Source organism: Hemiscyllium ocellatum, chromosome 32 (genome assembly GCF_020745735.1).
Source record: "Hemiscyllium ocellatum isolate sHemOce1 chromosome 32, sHemOce1.pat.X.cur, whole genome shotgun sequence".
NCBI classification, from domain to species: domain Eukaryota; kingdom Metazoa; phylum Chordata; class Chondrichthyes; order Orectolobiformes; family Hemiscylliidae; genus Hemiscyllium; species Hemiscyllium ocellatum.
Genome location: NC_083432.1, coordinates 44,697,835 through 44,719,297, shown reverse-complemented (window position 1 = coordinate 44,719,297; position 21,463 = coordinate 44,697,835). Strand labels below are relative to the sequence as shown.

Here is a 21,463-nt window from a genome sequence, read left to right as displayed (position 1 = left end):
GATTTGAAATAAATGTCATTTATTTTTGGAAATAAAATACCCGCTGCGCATTACTAAATGAAACACTCTGCTAAATTGTGTTTTTTCTTCCCTCCCCAGTCACAATATCAATAATGTTTTCCATACACTCTTTGCTCCCTTTGTCCTCCTTTCTCCTCCAGCTCTGGACCTCCACTATCCCGGCATGCCCCCCACCCCAGGGCCCGCCCGCACGCCGTGACTGGTCATTTTCCTTCCCCATCACCCGGCACCGTGAAACCAAACATACTTCCGTGGCGGCGCTGACAGACAGAATAGTAGGCCAATAATGAAGCCTATTAGCAGGGATGGACCAATCATACAGGTCAAGAGGCGGGATTAGTTTGTGCATCAAGTTTGGGTGAGCGGCAGCCAGAAGCTGGAAGTGGAGGTTAATTTTAATTTTTTTGGTCTGGAAGTTAGGAAAATATCGTAAAAATTACTGTATTTGATTCGACTGACAACTAGGCAGAATGGTGAGTGATAAAAGGGAAAGTACTCAAAAATATAGCTCTTTTTGCACCGATTTACAGCTTGTTTAATTTGCATGTTGGTACGAGCCAGGCCTGACCTGATTAATGTGGCCTTTACTTTCACTTTTAAACCAAGATTTTATATTATTTAAGTTTCATTTTAAACCTTAAGAAGATTCGGGTAATTTTATTACAATCATTAATTGTCTTTCTCCACCTAAAGGGGTGCCACAGGAATTTTAGATCTTTTTTTAAAGGTACTAATTCATTAGAGGCTGTACCACTATAGTTTTAGGATCTTCTCTCGATAATAATTTATTTTTCTTTTCTGCATAAGGCTAAAGTTTCTTTTAATTTACCTACTATGATCTATTTTACCTGAAGAAGCGTTCCTTTAGGATTTTAAGGCCTTAATGTCTGGATTCAACAGTACCTTCTTCCACTATGTTTGCAGTTACAAGAACAGAACGCCCCTGGTGCTCCCTTCCACCCTACCAACTTTCGCATAAACCAAATCATCCGCCGACATTTCCGCCACCTCCAAAAAGATTATACCACTAGGGATATATTTCCTTCCCCACCCCTTTCCACCTTCCGCAAAGACCGTTCCCTCCGTGACTACCTGGTCAGGTCCACGCCCCCCCCTACAACCCACCCTCCCATCCTGGCACCTTCCCCTGCCACCGCAGGAATTGCAAAACCTGCATCCACACCTCCATCCTCACCTCCATCCAAGGCCCTAAAGGAGCCTTCCACATCCATCAAAGTTTTACCTGCACATCCACCAATATCATTTATTGCATCAGTTGCTCCCGATGTGGTCTCCTCTACATTGGGGAGACTGGACGCCTCCTAGCAGAGCGCTTTAGGGAACATCTCCGAGACACCCGCACCAATAAACCACACCGCCCTGTGGCCCAACATTTCAACTCCCCCTCCCACTCTGCCGAGGACATGGAGGTCCTGGGCCTCCTTCACCGCCGCTCCCTCACCACCAGACACCTGGAGGAAGAACGCCTCATCTTCCGCCTCGGAACACTTCAACCACAGGGCATCAATGTGGACTTCAACAGTTTCCTCATTTCCCCTTCCCCCACCTCACCCCAGTTCCAAACTTCCAGCTCAGCACTGTTCCCATGATTTGTCCTACCTGCCTAACTTCTTTTCCACCTATCCACTTTCTCCCCACCCCACCCTCCTCTAGCTTATCTCTCCACACTGCTCCTTGGATGCTGCTTGAACTGCTGTGCTCTTCCAGCACCACTAACCCAGAATCTGGTTTCCAGCATCTGCAGTCATTGTTTTTACCTATGTTTGCAGTTAGTTGACTTGATGTTTTGCTCCATTTTACATTTTGATAAATTTCTCTCTTTTTCTGACCAACCTACTGAATTAAAAACAAATTCAGATTTGTGTAGATTTGCATGACTTCTTGATAGCTTTAGCATAGTGTACTGGTGTATTTCTGTAGCAGAATTAAATACCTCCCAGGCTCTTTAGTTTATCTGCTGTCTTGTTTCTGGAACCATTCTTTTTTGGCATCTTGTCTGCATTGTCTCTTTAATGCTTTTCCCTTCTTCCTTATGAACGGTGCTCACAAAAGGATTCAATTTTCTATTAAGCTGAACTTGTTTTATAAAGTTTTACCGAAACCTCCTTGTTTATTTAATTTCTGTCTCTAGTTACAAATCCCAGGATCCTATATCCTAAAGCTTTCTCAACCTGCTCTATTACTTATATTTTCTCAAGATATTTTGATGAAAGAATTTTGCCAGGCAGCAAGTTAATGCATTAACTGTTACCCACTGGATTTTATAAACATTTTTCTACGATGCCTCAAAAATTATAGTGTTCAGTAAAATGCTTTTAAAATAATAAATACATTGACTTGAACTTTTTATTTCATCATGATTCAGAATTGTGGTGAGATGGATTCACCCATCAAATGCTGCAGAGGTCTTGTGGCTCCATTCACAGAATCTGGGCCAGAGACACTGAATTCAAGACACATTCCAGGAATTATTGACCACGGAACGAGTATTCCTGACACAAATCAATTGTGACACAATCTTTCCCATCTCCCCGCTATTGTCTAAAGTATATGTGACGAAATACAAAAAAAAAATCAAGCATTGTAGGAGTTCCTAACTTGTTTTTCCTTCTCTTCCAACAGTCGCACATGTCATATAATGGTGGGGCTGTTATGGCCATGCGGGGTAAAGATTGTGTGGCAATAGCAGCTGACAGACGGTTTGGAATTCAGGCACAGTTGGTGACGACTGACTTCCAGAAAATCTTCCCAATGGGTGAAAGGTTATTTATTGGACTGGCTGGTCTTGGCACAGATGTACAGACGGTGTAAGTATGCTGACAGAGATTAGCTGTTTGATCTTTAAGGGTTAAGATGGTACATCTCTCTGACTCTGTGTCCTCAGTTAGACAGTAGATTGGCCAGTTCAGGTCTATTTTGGGTTATCCATTTCAGTAAAGGGAGCAAGTAAACCAGTTAGGGATTCGGGTGTACCAGATTTTGTTACCTGTGCTTATTTGACGGGATAAGCTTCCCCAATTCCAATGTAGTGAATCATGCTATAAAATTCATGTCAGGTAAAGTGATGCTTTGTATAAGCCAAGTACAGTATATGGTTGTTTGCAGCACTGGTATTAATTGTGAAGAATAGCCTCTTTGGCAAGGTACTGGCCCTCCAGCAAAAGAGACCTTCGAGTGAAGGAGAGTAGAGAGAACTTGGAGAGGTCTGTAGTTCAGGTGACAGAATTTCACAGAATCGTTACAGTATAGAATGAGGTCATTCAGTCCATCGTATCTGCACTGTTTCTATTACCTTGTCCTTTCTGATTTGATTTCCCCCAGATTTTCTGAAAAACGCAAGTATTAAAGATACCAACTCACACTGTTGACACTTGACCCATATTCTGCACTGAACAGTTCTAACAGTTCACAACAGCGTTGTCTTATGAGGAGATAGTGAGTAGAAAGGGTCTGTATTCTCTGGAGTTTAGAATAAGAGGTGATCTCATTACAAATATATAACCAAAGGGCTTGATGTGATTGAATCTGAGGGGCCGTTTCTCCTGGCTGGGAAGACGAGAACCAGGCCTCATGCCAGGGTGAGATATTAAAGATTGAAGACAACAAGGGAAGAGAAAACGTTTCAAAATATTCTGAATCTTTGAAATTCTTTTTTTGACAGTTGTGGATGCTCAATCTTTGAGTATATTCAAGAATGGGACTGATGGTTTCTTGGGCAGTGATGGTAATGGGTGGGATAGGTCTGGAAAATGGAATTCAAATTGGATGACAGAGTAGGTTTGAAAGGCAGCATTCCTGAGCATTCATTCCTTGAGTACACACTATTGTCTACTTAAGGAGGAAACTGTTTCTTTGCTACAACAGTTACACTTCTGGTTATGTGCCAATAAGTATGTTAAAGTAATCATTTTAAAATCAATTTAAATGCAGCTCCCCAAGACCTCATTTAGTCCCTCCAGTGATTAGAGTTACATAAGCTATGAATTTGCAAATTTGATTTTCAGTTTGTGCTGTGTTAGGAGATTCTGGATTAGTGGTGCTGGAAGAGCACAGCAGTTCAGGCAGCATCCGAGAAGCAGTAAGATCGACATTTCGGGCAAAATCCCTTCAGGAATAAAGGCAGAGAGCCTGAAGCGTGGAGAGATAAGCTAGGGGAGGGTGGGGGTGGGGGTGGGGAGAAAATAGCATAGAGTACAGTAGGTGAGTGGGGGAGGGGATGAAGGTGATAGGTCGGGGCAGGGGGAGGGTGGAGTGGATAGGTGGAAAAGAAGATAGGCAGGTAGGACAAGTCATGGGGACAGTGCTGAGCTGGAAGTTTGGAACTGGGGTGAGGTGGGGGAAGGGGAAATGAGGAAACTGTTGAAGTCCACATTGATGCCCTGGGGTTGAAGTGTTCTGAGGCGGAAGATGAGGCGTTCTTCCTCCAGACGTCTGCTGGTGAGGGAGCGACGGTGAAGGAGGCCCAGGATCTCCATGTTCTCGGCAGAGTGGGAGGGGAGTTGAAATGTTGGGCCACAGGGTGGTGTGGTTTATTGGTGTGGGTGTCCTGGAGATGTGCCCTAAAGCGCTCTGCTAGGAGGCATCCAGTCTCCCCAATGTAGAGGAGACCGCATCGGGAGCAACTGATACAATAAATTATATTAGTGGATGTGCAGGTAGAACGTTGATGGATGTGGAAGGCTTCTTTAGGGTCTTGGATGGAGGTGAGGGTGGAGGTGTGGGCGCAGGTTTTACCTGTGTTAGGAGATGACAACTGAATAGGAGTACATAATCATTTTAATCGACCTGTTTGGATACGCATATGTTCAGGACGGATGGACTTAAACGTGGACCTTTTGACCCAGGGGTAGGAATGCTACCACTAGCAAGTGAATAAAGACTTCGGAGATGTGTGAAATGAGGGTACAAGGACTCACCTGCTGTCTCTGAAATGTTGCAATCAAAGTGTTATCCCGAGGTGGGGCTGGAATATGTGCAGTTGATCTGTTAGGCCGTACATTAAGAAGAGTAAAATCCACTCGTGTTCCTGCCTCTAGTTGCAATCTGGCATCCCATTTTCTCAAGTTGCTATTTAAATTGAGCTTTAGCTGAGACGAGTTTGACTGTCTCTGCCCAGTTATATTGGAGTAGGCCCTCGCTTTTGGTGTTTGTTTGTGATTAACGCATTACTCGGTGAGGCAGCAGAGTGAGAGTGGCACCTGTATAACCATGCCTCCTGTTTTTTCATTTCTACACTGTTAAATTGCTTACGAGCAGCAGTATTGACCATCTGAGCAGTACTTGCACAACTGTGGAAATTGTTGGAGTACTTCATTGGTTTCCAAATTTCACCCCTCTCCTCCACCACCTTATCCCTGATCCAACCCTCCAACTTGGCACCGCCCTCTTGACCTGTCTATCTTCCTTCCAACCTGTCTACTCCACCCTCCCCACTGGCTTATCATTATTACTCCCTGCCTACATCCACTATTGTCTTCCCAGCTACCTTCTGCCCCCCCACCAGCCCCATCCCCCTATTTATCACTCAGTCCCCTTCCCTCTCCACATTTCTGATGAAAGAGCTTATGCCCAAAACGTCAACTCCCCTGCTCCTCAGATGCTACCTAACCTGCTGTGCTTTTCCAGTGCCACATTTTTCGACTCTACTTCAGCAAATCGTTGAAAGTCAGCCTTGTTAGGAAATGAGGAAGGTAAAAACCAGGGTCAGCTATTCAACCCATGAGCCTTACCTGACACCATTCGGTGAGAACGTGACTGATCTGTAACCTAACTCCATTCCACCCAACTAGTGGCTTCTTGTTTGCTTTTATTTCATACTTTGTTGCTGCACCAAAATGTTTTGCAAATGAAAAAGAAATCACTCAATGGGAGTTTCCGTTTTCCAAAATTTATTGTTCTTGAAGATCATGGCACTGAATCCTGTGCCAGTTCTCTTTATGTGACTCTGTTAAGTGCAACAATTTGTTTACAACGTGTTGAATGTAGGAAAACAAGGTACTTACAGAAGACTTGTCAAACAAAAGTTAATATTGTAACTAAGGAGCTATATTAACAGGGATTTCTGAATGCTTGGACAAAGGGATAGATGTTATGGAGGATCTGAAAACAAGAAAGGATGAGAGACAGGAGGTGTTTTAAAAGAGAATCAAAGAGCTTACTCCCCAGACGAAGGAAAGGCTCAGCATCCAGTGATAGGATGAAGGAACTGGGAAATGTTCCACAGGTCAAGAGTTGGAGAATCCCAAAAATTATCCTTCTGATTACAACTCTGTGAAATGTCTAAACTACGCTATGTTATTTTTGGTCTCTTTGAAAGCAGGAAAGCTCTGGCAGTGCTGGTGATGGAACCAATATAATCCCATAGATTATTTTAATGAGAACTTAAATTTTGGAGTCGACATAGGCTGTTGGCAAATTTCTGATCAGCGCCCATCAGCTAACAGACTTTTTCTTTTGAAAATAGTTTATATAAGATCTGGTTTGCTCCATTTCCAAATGTATAGACTTCTGCATTTCAGAATAACTGTCAGGTATCACAAGTTAGTGAATACTTTTTCTGACTTCCTCAGTGCAAGTTGAATATTGTCTCCCTTTATGGGTTAAAGTTATTCACTACTGTTAATGCTTACTCTCATTTTATTTTCTAGCTCACAGCGACTCAAGTTCAGATTGAACCTGTATGAATTGAAAGAAGGCAGACAGATCAAACCAAAAACATTTATGAGCATGGTCTCAAATCTCCTCTATGAGCGACGGTAGGTTAAGTATTCCAAACTCATGATGCAATGGTTGATGTGTACACCGTGGTATTGTCTGATTCTCAGGTGTGAGGTTGCATTACTAACTGCCCCACACAGCCATAATGTACAATAAACATTTATCACTCTGTAATTGGTTTCCATTTTGTATACTATAAGCAGCTTATGTAAAATATACAGAGTCCATATTGGTTTTTGAGATCTCCAAAATCTAACTCCTCATTACAGATAAGGAACTATTGTGGCCTGTAACTAGTGTGATTTACCAGTGTGATCCTGCTGAGGGTGGGGTTGAGCTATACTGCTATGGATCTGCCATTGGGTGCTGCAGTTGTCTGTCTGAACCGGGACATTAAAACTGTATAATAGGGCCCTGTGTTGTACACTGTCCCTCAATTGCCTTATTCAACTTGGTGAAGCCTGGGTCTTTGTCTCTTATAACAATGCACTTTTATGTGTGGATTTGTTTTCTCATTTATTACTTTCAACCTTCTCAGATTTGGCCCATACTATGTTGAACCAGTGATTGCAGGTCTTGATCCAAAAACCTACCGACCATTTATTTGTTCGCTTGACTTAATTGGCTGTCCAATGGAGACTGAAGACTTTGTGGTCAGTGGAACGTGCTCAGAACAAATGTATGGGATGTGTGAATCCCTTTGGGAACCAGACATGGTGAGTACTACTTGTCTCTTTGCGCTAGGGCTTTCGCACTTTAACCTGTTGATTGCTTGAGGTGAATGCAAAGAATGCCAGTTTTGGATGTAAGTTTGCTCGCTGAGCTGGAAAGTTCATTTTCAGATGTTTCGTCACCCGTACTTGGTAACATCATCAGCGAGCCTCCAATGATAATGTTACCTAGTATTGTGACAAAACCTCTGAAAATTAACCTTTCAGCTCAGTGAACAAACTTCAATCCAGACCTCAAACTGAGCTACAAATCTTCTCAAAACTCGCCAATGCTAGTGGTATTTTTTCTGTGAATACACTTTGTCTTCTTTGAGAACAGCATGGATCCAATTCTAAAATAATAGCATTATCCAATCTTCAGTCTCAGCCATCTGGTCATCTCTGTGCATTGCTATTATTCTGACCTTGTGGGAAGGATTAATTGAAAACAAGCCTTCAGGATTAAATGGCACGTCTTCCAACAAAAGATGTGTTTAATTTAGCACCAGAATGATTGTCAAACGGTACTGAACTTCACCTGCATTAGGATTCTTTTACAGCTGACCTTGTATGTGCTATGATACTTCTCGAAGTTCTGTTCCCTATCCCCTAGCTTGATACTCTCTGTTGCTGAAGGCAATGATTTACACTGAGAAGCTTCCACTGAGACTGTTACCTTTCCAGTAATAGAAAGAGTCATAGAAATGTACAGCGTGGAAACAGACCCTTCGGTCCAACCTGTCCATGCCGACCAGATATCCCAACCCAATCTAGTCCCACCTGCCAGCACCCAGCCCATATTCCTCCGAACCCTTCCTATTCATGTACCCATCCAAATGCCTCTTAAATGTTGCAATTCTACCAGTCTCCACCACATCCTCTGGTAGCTCATTCCATACACGTACCACCCTCTGCATGAAAAAGTTGCCCCTTAGGTTTCTTTTATATCTTTCCCCTCTCACCCTAAACATATGCCCTCTAGATCTGGACTCCCCGACCCCAGGGAAAAGACTTTGCCTATTTATCCTATCCATGCCCCTCAATTTTGTAAACCTCTATAAGGTCCCCCCTCAGCCTCCGACGCTCCAGGCAAAACAAACTTGTCATTTTCTTATGAACTTGGACAATCTGTGTTGAGAAAACATTCACTTGTCCTGACCTTGAACCAGTTCCCATCCCACCAAGACAGAAGCATTGAGGCAATAGCACTGTTTCTAATCACTTACACATCAACTAAAGACTTGGGTTCGAGCTTGAGACTTTTGTGAATTGTATGGCTCAGTGACCCATCAGATGGTATCTGTTACCAACTAAACCAGTAGACAGGTATGGAGTTGTTACATCTATCACAAGAATGACATTCAATATTTTGTTAAAAGGGGACTGCTGTGCTACAGGTATGAAATCTTGGATGGTTTAGGCTCTGTTTTCATAAAATATGCAAAGGTTCAACAGGTCCCAAATGCTATTTCAGTGCATGAATAGCCAGACACTAGACTTCAGTTCTAGGTAACATCAAACTTTTGAAGGACATGAGGTGGCCTTCCTAGGGGCACTCTACTGCACAACTGAGTGCTTCCTCTGTCCCTTTGAAGCAAATCAAATGCACCCATTCAGGAAAGAAATAACAGCATTTGTGTTCTATGCTAACATACCAAATGAATGTTTCCATTTCAGAAACCAGATGATCTGTTTGAAACCATATCTCAAGCTATGCTGAATGCTGTGGATAGAGATGCTGTATCTGGTATGGGTGTCATCGTTCACATTATGTAAGTTTGGAACATTCGATGCAGTTAGTTACAACGTGACAAAGTTAAGTTTCAGTTTTTGCAAATGCTTTCCATATGTGTTTGTTTAACATAAGCAGGTTAATGACTGTTTAACAAGGCTGGTAAGGACAAGCCAGGGAACTATAGACCAGTGAGCCTGACATCAGTGGTGGGTAAGTTGTTGGAGGGAATCCTGAGGGACAGGATGTACATGTATTTGGAAAGGCATGGTCTGATTAGGGATAGTCAACATGGCTTTGTGCGTGGGAAATCATGTCTCACAAACTTGAGTTTTTTGAAGAAGTAACAAGAGGATTGATGAGGGCAGAGCAGTGGACGTGATCTATATGGACTTCAGTAAGGCGTTCGACAAGGTTCTCTGTGGGAGACTGGTTAGCAAGGTTAGATCTCATGGAATACAGGGAGAACTAGCCATTTGGATACAAAACTGGCTCAAAGGTAGAAGACAGAGGGTGGTGGTGGAGGGATGTTTTTCAGAATGGAGGCCTGTGACCAGTGGAGTGCCACAAGGATCGGTGTTGGGTCCACTACTTTTCATTCTATTTGGATGTGAGCATAAGCAGTATAGTTAGCAGATAACACCAAAATTGGAGGTGTAGTAGACAGCGAAGAAGGTTACCTCAGATTACAATAGGATCTTGATCAAATGGGCCAATGGACTGAGAAGTGGCAGATGGAGTTTAATCTAAATAAATGAGAGTTGGTGTATTTTGGGAAAGCAAATCTTAGTAGGGCTTATACATTTAATGGTAAGGGCCTGGGAAATGTTGCTGAACAAAGAGACCTTGGAGTGCAGGTTCATAGCTCCTTGAAAGTGGAGTCGCAGGTAGATCGGATAGTGAAGAAGGCGTTTGGTATGCTTTCCTTTATTGGTCAGAGTGTTGAGTACAGAAGTTGGGAGGTCATGTTGCAGCTGTACAGGACATTGGTTAGGCTACTTTTGGAATATTGCATGCAATTCTGGTCTCCTTCCTATTGGAAGGATACTGTGAAACTTGAAAGGGTTCAGATAAGATTCACAAGAATGTTACCAGAGTTGGAGGATTTGAGCTATAGGGAGAGGTTGAATAGGCTGGGGCTGTTTTCCCTGGAGAGTCGGAGGCTGAGGGGTGACCTTAGAGGTTTATAAAATCATGAGGGACATAGGGTAAATAGGCAAAGTCTTTTCCCTGGGGTGGGGGTGTCCAGGACATAGATCCCTTTTATATTTTTCCCCCCTCACCCTAAATCTATGGGGTAACTTTTTCACGTGAAGGGTGGTACTTATATGGAATGAGTTGCCAGAGGAAGTGGTGGAGGCTAGTATGATTGCAACATTTAAAAGGCATCTAGATGGATATATGAATAGGAAGGGTTTGGAGGGATAGAGGCCGGGTGCTGGCAGATGGGACTAGTTTGGGTTGGGATATCTGGTTGGCATGGACAAGTTGGACTGAAGGGTCTGTTTCCGTGCTGTACATCGCTATGGCTGTATAATGGCAGAAAGTTAGCTTCCATATGTATTAAAACTGTGTGTTATCAAAAGTATTCACACTGCTGGGTTGCTAGAAGGCAGTGCATGAACAAAATCAATCCATTTGACTTGCTGGCTAATAATAGTTCATAGGGAAGAGAATTTGTGATATATATCCATGTATGTGACTTAACCAAGTGTAAGTTTTGAGTTAGAGCCCCAGTGAGATAGATGTGTGTGTAATAGCTCTTTCTATAGGAGATAGAAATATAAGGGGTGGTCTGAAGTAATTTTGTGACAATGAAGGGATGTGTTAACAAGGAAGCTCCTAACATGCTTCATACAATCAACTTTCCAGTAGTTTCAGTAACTTGGCCACTAATGGAGGTTTGTGGAAGAAAATAGAGGTCTTTGTAATGAGATGCTAAAATTTCCATATACAAATCATAATAACAAATGATCAGGGTGCTTTTAAATCAGCCATGATCCTGTTGAACCTCCCAGTTTCGGGAGATTTAACAGCTTAGCCCTGTTCCTATTTATGGTCTTGTTGAAATTGCCAGATCAGAAGGAAGACTTTTTAAAAATAACATCCAGGAAAATAACTGGTATTTTCTTGTTTTGATCAGAGTTGAAAGGCCACAGCAATCTCTTCTAAAGGGTGAAGTGGAGGACAGCATATTAGAAAGGTCAGGCAGGCTGGGCATTGTTGACTGATGGACATATTGGAGTGGTTGCAGAAGAGTCACAGTAGTTATGTGAGGATTGCATAAGACAGAGGAGTATGCACTATAACAACAGATCTCTCGACAAGAGTAGATACAAACAGTAACAGAAGCTTTTTACATGTACAGTACTTAATTATTGCACGTTATTCATGAAACTGACTCAGAGAATAAGATGACTATCCTAGGAGGGAAGATTGAGTAGATTAGACGTGTTTTCTCTAGAGATTAGAAAATAAGTAATCTTATCGAAACATCATGTTCTTGACAGTGCTATGAGATTGTTTCCCCTGCATGAGGAGCCTTAACTTTAAGGAGCAAAGTCTCAGAATAAGATCTTTAAGAACTGCAATGAGATGAAATTTCTTCACGCAGAGAGTAAAGTTTTCCTGGGCTTGCAGTGGCAGGTATGGAGATGGGGAGGTAGTCCAGAACAACTGGAGATAGGGAGCCACGTCATGACGACTCCTGACACAACTCAGCTACTAGGAAAGCTTTCTAAGTGTGGGCAGTCATTTACAGGTTGGGAGCCCTTTAGTTTTTAAATCTTTTCAGTTTCGGATCTGCAAACAAAGAGTGTTTTGCAGCGGGCCCAAATGTTTATTGTAGATATGTATCTGAAAACCAAAAGTATCATTTATCTGAAAACCAGTTGGGTCTGACATTTTCAGATAAAGGATCTCTGACTTGTACAATGGTCAGGGCCCCAACTGGGGCAGTTTTCAGCAAAAGCCAGGGAAGTCACCCTTGCTGTGTCTGGGATATGTCTGTGGTAGTTAGCTCAGTGGAGCAGGCTGTAGGATAGTCAGAGCTAGGTTCCAGGAAAAGCTACATGCACAACCTGAATGATTGTTCCACCTTTTACTCCAAGGGCCCACTGGCTCCATCCCTTAGAAACATTGAATTGGACCTGATCCATACCTCTGAAGGCATGGCTGTGTTCTGGCAGCCATATCATGGACCCATTCTCCATGGCTATGCCTCTACCACTTAGAGGCCACTTGCCAGTCAGCATTCTTCTTTAACAATATGGTTTTCCTCATAAACTGGTATTCTTATGTATTGTCCTGCGGACTACAAGATGAAAAGTTTTTTGATAAAATATCTTTCTTCAACAATTCCAAAGTAAATAGTTCAGGGAGCTGCCAACCTCTAAGAAGTGAGGGAGGAAAGACAGAAATCATAGGTTGTTGGTTAGTGTTTAGAATCCATTATTGTAGATGAGATTGTGGAGTATGTGGAATTACATGGTAAAATAGGGCTGAGCCAGCACAGCTTCATTAAGGGGAGGTCATGTCTGACAAATCTATTAATTCTTTGACATAATGAAGAAGTTAGTCAAAGGAGAGCCAGTGGATGTAATCTATTTGGATTTCTAGAAGGCCAGTGATGAGGTGCCACTTAGGAGGCTGCTAAATAAGATAAGAGCTCACGCTGTTAGGTGCAAGGTGCTGTCAGGGATAGGGGATTGGCTGACAGGCAGAGAGTGGGGATAATGGGGTCTTTTTCAAGATGGCAGCAGGTAACTCGAGGTTCTGCAGGTGTCAATTGTGGGACCACAACTATTCACATTTTACATTAAAGATCAGAATAAAGGAACTGAGGGTGTTGTTGCTAAGTTTGCAGATGACACAAAGGCAGGTGGAGGGACAGGTAGTGGTGAGGAAGCGAGGAGGCTGCAGGACTTGGACGGGCTAGGAGAATGGGCAAAGAAACGGCAAATGGAATATAATATGGGAAAGTGAGGGGTTAGGCACTTTGGTTGGAAGAAGTGATATAGACTTTTTCTAAATGGGGAAAGGCTTCAGAAGTCTGAAGCACAAAGGGAGTTGGGAATTCTGGTTCAAGATTTCTTAAGGTTATTTTGGTAGTAAGGAAGGCAGATACAATGTTGGCATTCAAAAAGGCTATACTATAGGAGCAGAGATGCATTGCTGAGGCTCTGGCTGTTTGGAATATTGGGAGCAGTTTTGGGTCATATGTCTGAAGAAGGATATGCTGGTGCAGGAGCCCATAGGAGGTTAATGAGAATGATCCTGGGGGTGAATGGCTTGTCATAATTTGAGTGGTTGAGGACTGTCAGTCTACACTTGAAGTTTAGAAGGATGAGGTAGGACCCGATTGATAAGTGGATGTGGGTGTGGAGAAAATGTTTTAATTTGTAGGAGAGTCTAGGACCAGAGGACAAAGCTTAAGAGTGAAGGGATGATCTGTTAGAACTGAGATGAGGAAGAATTTCTTTAGCCAGAGGGGGGTGAATCTGTCGAACTCATTCCTGCAGAGAGCTGCACAGGCCAAGCCAGTGATGGTATTTAAGACAGGAGAATGCAGTTGAGAAAATATCAGCCATGATTGAATGATAGAGCAGACTCAATGGGCTGAATGGCCTTATTGTCTGGTCACTGTTCAGTTCGCTGTTGTTCAGCTCAGGAACATTTCATTCAATCAAGAAAGACAGTGAGTATAGAGTCACAGAGTTATACAACATGGCATCGGACATTTCAGTCCAACTTGTCCACACTGACCAAATGTTCTAAACTAATCTAAACCCGTTTGCCAACATTTGGCTCATATCCCTCTAAACCCTTCCTATTCATGTACCCAAGGAGATGCCTTTTAAGTGTTGTGATTGTACCCACCTCCTCTGGCAGCTCATTCCGTACAGCTCATCCCTCTGTGAGAAGATTGCCCTTCAGTGTGTCTCAAATCTTTTCCTTCTCTCCTTAAATATATGCCCTATGTAAGGTCACCTCTCAGCCTGCAACATCCAGGGAAAATATCCCCAGCCTATTGAGCCTTTCCCTAGAGCTCAAACTCTCCAATCCTGGCACCATCCTTGTAAATCTTTTCTGAACCCTTTCAAGTTAAAAAAACATCTTTCCTATGGAATCATTTTCTTTGACCTGTCCCCAGTCTCAGATTGAATTTGCTGTAATCTGGCAAACTGCTTCAACAACAACCTGACAACTTCCTGCAGATGTATTAATGGCAAAGCACTTCAATTAAGATGAACAAGCATGGCTGTAGGTGGAACATTGTTTTGTTTACATCAGCATGATATAGAAGTAGGCTATCTGGCCCATTGTGCCTGTACCCACTCTGAACAGCTGTACAAGTGCCAGGTTTGGCCTGAGTAGTGCTGAATACTAAGTTTAATTACTGTATCTCCACACCTCTTTCCAAATATACCCAATTCCCTTTTCAATGTTGAAAATCTGCTTACACCACTCCTTTTGTATGCCAGATCATGACAACTAACTGGCTCGAACATAAACCCTCTGGATCCTTTCCCAGCTGGATTATCCTCTGACTGCCAGGCTTTGTTTATAATGGAAGAGGCAGTCATCCTCCTTGTTACATTCTATTATCTTACCTGTGTTTTCTTCTTTACAGCGAAAAAGACAAGATCACCACCAGAACATTAAAAGCTCGTATGGATTAAAAGCAAAACTTCTGTAACCAACTTTGCAATACAATGTTTTTGTTTAATTGTAGTTTCTCTTCTGACACACCTAAAATAGCAGGAGATTGTCAGTCAACCTAAGAATTTTAATGGAATAACTTTTCATATTCTGTTCAGCAGTCATTGAATATTCTGTTTATATGATGTGTGTAATTCAAAAATAAACTAGTTATATAACAGAACATCTTAAGTACAGAATCATTTAATATTCCTCTTACCTACTGAGTGTGGTATGCCATAAAAGTATTTTTATTTACAAAGCAATCTTTCTTTGGAGTCATGGAAAAAAAAATTCAAAGCAAACACCCAGCGACAATTTTAATGGATCCATGATAACCCACTGATGCTGTTTATAAGTTATATTTTCATATATCTAATCTTCAAACCTTCCAAAGTACTTTATGGCCAATGAAGTACCTTTTCAAAGTTGTAGTCCTCTGTTTTAATGTAGGGAATACGACAAGCAATTTGTGCACATCAAACCCCTACAAATAACAAGCAATAAGCTGACCTGTCTTGAGGAATAAACAAGGACCAAGATGTTACAGAGAATGTCTCTGCTCCTATTCAAACAAGAAATGCCACAAGACCTTGTACATCCACAAGGGATAAACTTTGCCCAATGCTTCACCCACTTCCGTATGACTTTGAATGGAGACGTTACCCTAAAAGTCCACGACCTGTGGAACACAGCCTAAAGAGAAAAGAAGTGGGTGTGAAAGAAAAATCCAGGGAAATTTACAGAGTAATGGAATCTACTAAAATACCCTTCAAAATCTCAACGTATTTGGACCTGATCTGGTTGTACACTCAGTGTTAACTAGTGGGAGAGTTAACCACCATCTGCTTGGACCAGTACAATTTTACAAAAACAAGTTTTTTATTTGTAAGCTTTGGTATTACTGTAGTGAGTTTAAACACTGTGTCACGATGACTCCAAACACAGCGTTACAAATTATTACAGTCAAACTCCTGATAAATGCATAACTGGTCAAACCAAAATCTTTGCACTTTGCTGATAATTTCCACTATGGAACAGACAGACATCTACAAGTTTGTGTGTGTGTTGCATCTGAACCCAAAGATAAACTGTGGGTTTGGGCTAATATGCCCTCACTTACTGAGATGTACCACCTGCAGAAGTTGGTTAATCCCTAGTGTTTTCAATCATAAGTCATATGATCTTGGTTCCTTGATGAAGATATGTTGAATTTTTTTTTGTTGTTTAGACATCTGAAACAAGGAACAAAATAAGAAATCTGGTGCAAGAATAAAATGAGCTCTCCAGTGGGGTGATAGTGTGTCAGATCTATTAAAATCAACAGGAAAGATATGAAAAATTAATGTTGGGGGGCCCTGACTTGTCAAATACAAAGTTCTGGGCCTATAAGAATAGCAATATTTGATCATGGGTGGATATTTTGCTTCATGTGGTAAGGTGGCATATGGAACTGGACAGTCCAATCCCTGGTCAGTGCTGAATTTGCCAGCTTCAACAAAAATGGAAATGGATACAAAAGTAAAATTGGTCTCCATACCACTGGGAGGGATTAAAAATCCTTAATAGGTGGCCACTGCAAGATAGTACCAATGGTGTTCGTGGCCAAATTACCTGCTCTTAATCATCATCTGGTCTTGCATATGGAAAATGGTCTATTTGGGTGAAGTTTGGGAGAAGGGTTACTATTTATGGGCATGCTCTCCAGTGGGTATCCACAGCAACAGTTTTAAGGTTTAAAAATTATTTTCTTTCTGCTGTTAACTTTTGAAAATTGGCATGAGTCCACATTATCAGTGACGTAATGTATGATCAATTGAAAATACCATGAGAACATCCTCCAAATCTTGTAAAATATAACCTCATGGAAATTAACAGACAGCAATGGACTGAACTGAGCTGTTGTTCAACTAAAGTATTTTATGAAAGGACCAGATTATATACATGAGTTATGCCTGCATCAGGAACTATCCATATGTGAGAAATCACTTGGTACTCTGAATATCAAAGCTTGGATCAGATGTGCACTTACCCTGATGCAACGGAATTTGGACAGTAATTTTAATGTTCCTTTTCTTCATCCTTTACAGTTTTGAATTAGCCTACAGCTGCACTAGAATCTTTCGTAACATACAGTGCAATAAGTTGTACATTTTGTTCCAGCAACACAGGATGTTAGAAGGTGTCTATTCATCTACTGCAATGTTTACACCTCTACCACCCTATGTCTATTGTTCTCGATTATAAACTTGACTGATCACTTAGTAAAATGGCCTTTTAGTACAGAACGTTTATGTATTTAAAAACAATCCATAGAAAATAATTAGCGAGGTTTCAAACATTAAGTTTAGTCTCTGCCGTTATTATTATATCTATTAGTGATTACTTAGTCTTTGCCAAGTGCAGACTAAGCTCATCTGCATTATCCCTCCTTTAATTTGTTTAAGCTATACATAACTAACAGCAATACATGAAATTTGTTATTTAAAGGGTTAAAGTGCCAATCAATTCCTTCTATGGTTCCTGCAAACAACAAGTAAATGGTTCAAATTTGATGCTCGCCTGCTTTAGTCATACATTTTCATATACCCAGAATGTTCTGTTAAAACAGCACAATATTGCCACAGCATTTTCATAATATTTCAGGCTTGTTAAGGATCCAAAAATCAACAATCAAGTAGTTTTACAAAAGCACTACTGAGTAACATTATTGTCACAGCTACTTCTTTGTAACAAGATTCAACAGCAAATAGCAATACTTTCTCAAGAGAAGTTGAGTCTTTTAAAAAGTCCCTTACAAAGGAGTTAGCTCTTTAAAAAAAATCACTTTTTTTACTCATGTCTATTGACCTAGCAGACAAAATGCCACATTGTCCAAAAAAATTAGCTTAAAGCACAATTACAGACTGTACTGTTTTATAAAGCCAAGTAGCTCACATCAAAGTAAACGCGAGCCCTCCTGCTGAGTAACAAATAAAAGTAAACGTTTAGAATACATTAGGAATGCCACAAAACCAAATGATTCACCCAAATCACATCTGATGGATTGATGGCCGTTCCACAGACTGCATAAGCAGATGCAGACTCGAGAAATCTGGATATGTGGCATCCTATTGTAAATATTCACTTGAGTAAACATTGCCCCATCCCTTACCCACCCACCCTTAACGAACAATAGCTTATATATAGTTGCGTTGGTTTATTGATAAAGTTGCTGAAGTCCTTTTTTTTTGCGATTAGACAATATGGCAACTTAAAATATTTGAGAAACAGCGTGGCAAAGGCCTGGCAATGACAAAACCAGGGTTGGGACGAGTGCAGTGTCACAAAGATACACGCAAATAATACCGTGCCTTTGCTCCATTTGGACAATATATGAACTGTAAAAAAAAGTGATTCTTGCCATTGTTAAAGTGCCCATCGTCCTTCACTGCGTTCAAGTGCCCACCTTCTGGTTTTAAGATCACACAGTACGTCTCATCATGGCTAACGGAGTGCCACTGAAGTTGCCGCCAGTAAAGACACACTCATAATACATGGCAGGGAAAGCTTCAAGAGCAATGCAACATTTCAGGCAATGCAGGTTTGCCAGCAAGTATCTTTTTTTGTTGTGTTTTTGTTTTATTTCCAAAGGATGCAAATTTGGAGATTAGTCTCTGCACATTGAATACTGCACGCACCACTACAGTGTCCTCAGTTTCCACGTTCCTGCATTTGCTACGCATTGGTAGTCTTGTTGTGCGTGTCATGTGTTGTCTGCAGGGGCACTATGTTATGATGTTAGACATAAATTCCAAGAAACGCTTTGAGTACTGTTCGGGGTTAACTGTGGAGATCTCGGCACCAGCCTGGAACACACAAGGAAACAAGGCATTAATCTAAATGATAACTGTGCTCAAGAAACTATAAATCCTTAACTAGCAAAGTTAAGACATTGAAAAGCAAAATGGTTACAACTTCCTTTTCACCATAACTAGCAAAAATAGAAACATTAAGCAGATTTGATCATTTATTCACCATGTCCCCAAAAGATATTGGTCCACGACTGCTTCCCCTCATCAAACTCAAACCACATCACCTACCATCCAAGCTTCACCCTGAAAGGAAATTAACTCTCAGTTTCTCTGAATCCAATATCCTTTAGTATTCTGCAAGAGAGGCTAGACAGTGTGTACCAAACATGCTAATCAAATGTGTAAAGAATAATACAATTAGTCTGATGTGATTCACACCTGACATCGATGCACAAGTTCAAGCAATCTTCCCTTATCTCAAAATTACTGAAAAGGAGAAAGGTTTTCTCAAGATTTCTCATCCAAAAACAGGGAGATAAAAACATATAATTTGTGGCTGACTCAGTTGTGTCATTAACACTAGTTCATTCTATCTATCCAGATACTATTTATGAGAAGATTTGTAGCTCGGGTGCTCATTGTTGTGGTTCTGTTCGCCGAGCTGGGAGTTTTTGTTGCGAACGTTTCGTCCCCTGTCTAGGTGACATCCTCAGTGCATGAAGGCCTCCTGTGAGGAGACATAATGCCGGAGGAATCAGCACAGAAGCGCTTCACAGGAGGCTCCCAAGCACTGAGGATGTCACCTAGACAGGAGACGAAACGTTTGCAACAAAAACTCCCAGCTCGGCGAACAGAACCACAACAGATACTATTTATCTTGAATGTTTAGAATAATAATAAGATTTCATCACAGAAAGATGCCATTTGGCCCATCATGTCTATTTTCCATCTTTTGCCTTCCTCCCTTTTTCGACAGGGGTGTCATGTTGGTGCGTTTCCATTCCTTCCTACTGCTGGTGGTTTCCACTGTGAAAACTGATGTTCAGTCTTTTATCAGTTCCTCTGCCATGCCTTTGATCCCCGTTATCATTAGAATGAATTCCAATCTCTTCGAAAGGGTGTGATAGCAGAGCATTTAGAAATGCTGGGATAGGTCAGGCAGAGGCATCATGGAGCCGACGGGGGAAGGGGGAGGTCTGACAAATGTATTGGAATTCTTTGAGGAGGTAATGAATGGGATAGATAAGGGGGAAGTTCTGGATACAGTATATTTGGCATTTCAGAAAGTGTTGGTGAGGTACGACACATCCCATTACTTATTAGGATAAGTGTACAATTACAGCATCTGGATGGGGATATGAACAGGAAGGGTTTGGAGGGATATGGGCCGGATGCTGGTAGGTGGGACTAGATTGGGTTGGAATATCTGGTCGGCATGGACGGGTTGGACCGAAGGGTCTGTTTCTGTGCTGTACATCTCTATGACTCTATGTCTATGTTCGCTGAAAAGTGAGATGTCCAGCTTAATCCCACTTTAAAGCATTTCGTCTAAAGCCCAGGTTGTTAATTTGAGATGCATGTTAGGGATTAAATTGTTAAGGCAGCAAATGGAACGCTGTTGTTTCTTGGAAAGGGAATGAAATATAAAATTACAAAACTTTTACTGCAACCGTACAGATTCATTGACTCATGCTATGTACTGTTTCTCAGAATCCAATATCGTTTAGTGTTCTTCAAGAGAGGCTATATCCGAATCACTGTGTTCAGTTTTGGTCTCCCTACTTGAGAAAGGAAATAATTGCAAAGCAGTTGCAAGAATAGATTAAACTCCCTCAACAGTCACTTCATAATGTAATGCACTAAATTAAGACCAAGTTGCTGATCTGACCTCATATCTGCTGTTAAAATTAGGAATTGTATACTTCTGCTCCTTTTGTGTAAAATAACAGTACATTTATCAATCCTCTTGTCAAATCAAATAAAGTGGCCAGTGGGTTCCAACTACAGTAATTTGAAATGCTTGTTATTCTGTGGAACTTAAAATATGTATTACAAAGTCATAATGAAAAAAAATGCAAAGTTAGCCTGCTATAATGGGCAATTATACACATTAAAATAAATTGTCTTATCGTTATTTCCTCTCCTGATAGCACTGATACTCAGCTTCCCCAAACATGGTCATTCTTGATACACAAGCTGAGCATACATCAACGATCAATGGACCTGGGTTCGATTCCCGCGTCAGGTGACTGTCTGTTTGCACATTCTCCCCGTGTCTGCATGGGTTTCCTCCGGGTGCTCCAGTTTCCCTCCCCAAATCCAAAGATGTGCAGGTCAGGAGAATTGGCCATGCTAAATTGCCCAAAATGATAGGCCTGGGTGGGTTACTCTTCAGAGGGTTGGTGTGGATTTGTTGGGCCAAAGGGCCTGTTTCCATGCTGTAGGGAATTTAATCTAATCAAATCTACTCTCTCCACCATCTTTGGCTGCACTGTACACCATCCATATGACGCACTGCAGCAAGTCACTCAGTGTTATTAGACAATATTTCCAAAACCAAAAACACCTACAAGAACAAGGGCAGTAGGTTAATGGGAAACCATCACTTCTACGATTCACAAGGGAAAACATATTATTGGGTCAAAATCCTGGAACTCCCCACCAAAGTTATGCCCATATCATGTCCAAACAACACAGTTTGTGAATTAATGTCACCCTGTAGACTGCAACATTTCTATTAAGTGGCTAATCACCATCTTCTAAAATGC

General features: G+C 41.5%; 2 protein-coding genes across 6 annotated transcripts in view; one reads left to right on the top strand and one right to left on the bottom strand.

Moving 5' to 3' along the window:
- Positions 1–353: 353 nt before the first annotated feature.
- psmb3 (proteasome 20S subunit beta 3) lies at positions 354–15,085 on the top strand. The gene is made up of 6 exons (XM_060849046.1): positions 354–494; positions 2,665–2,849; positions 6,690–6,797; positions 7,298–7,475; positions 9,147–9,241; positions 14,834–15,085. Exons 1-6 carry the CDS (start codon positions 492–494, stop codon positions 14,880–14,882), a joined length of 618 nt encoding a protein of 205 aa, XP_060705029.1. The 5' UTR covers positions 354–491; the 3' UTR covers positions 14,883–15,085.
- A 679-nt stretch (positions 15,086–15,764) lies between these two features.
- The window catches only part of LOC132831016 (phosphatidylinositol 5-phosphate 4-kinase type-2 beta), a 120,862-nt gene continuing 115,163 nt past the window's right edge, over positions 15,765–21,463 (bottom strand). For all 5 annotated transcript variants that reach the window (XM_060849040.1, XM_060849041.1, XM_060849042.1 and 2 more), the window contains one exon: positions 15,765–18,749. In XM_060849040.1, the coding sequence (XP_060705023.1) occupies positions 18,669–18,749 (81 nt within the window). In that variant the 3' untranslated portion in view covers positions 15,765–18,668. The remainder of the gene's footprint in view (positions 18,750–21,463) is intronic.

Coding starts and splice junctions, on each gene's coding strand:
- psmb3 (XM_060849046.1), top strand. Junction 6,798..7,297: donor AATCTCCTCTATGAGCGACG/GTAGGTTAAGTA, acceptor CAACCTTCTCAG/ATTTGGCCCATACTATGTTG. Junction 7,476..9,146: donor CCCTTTGGGAACCAGACATG/GTGAGTACTACT, acceptor TTTCCATTTCAG/AAACCAGATGATCTGTTTGA.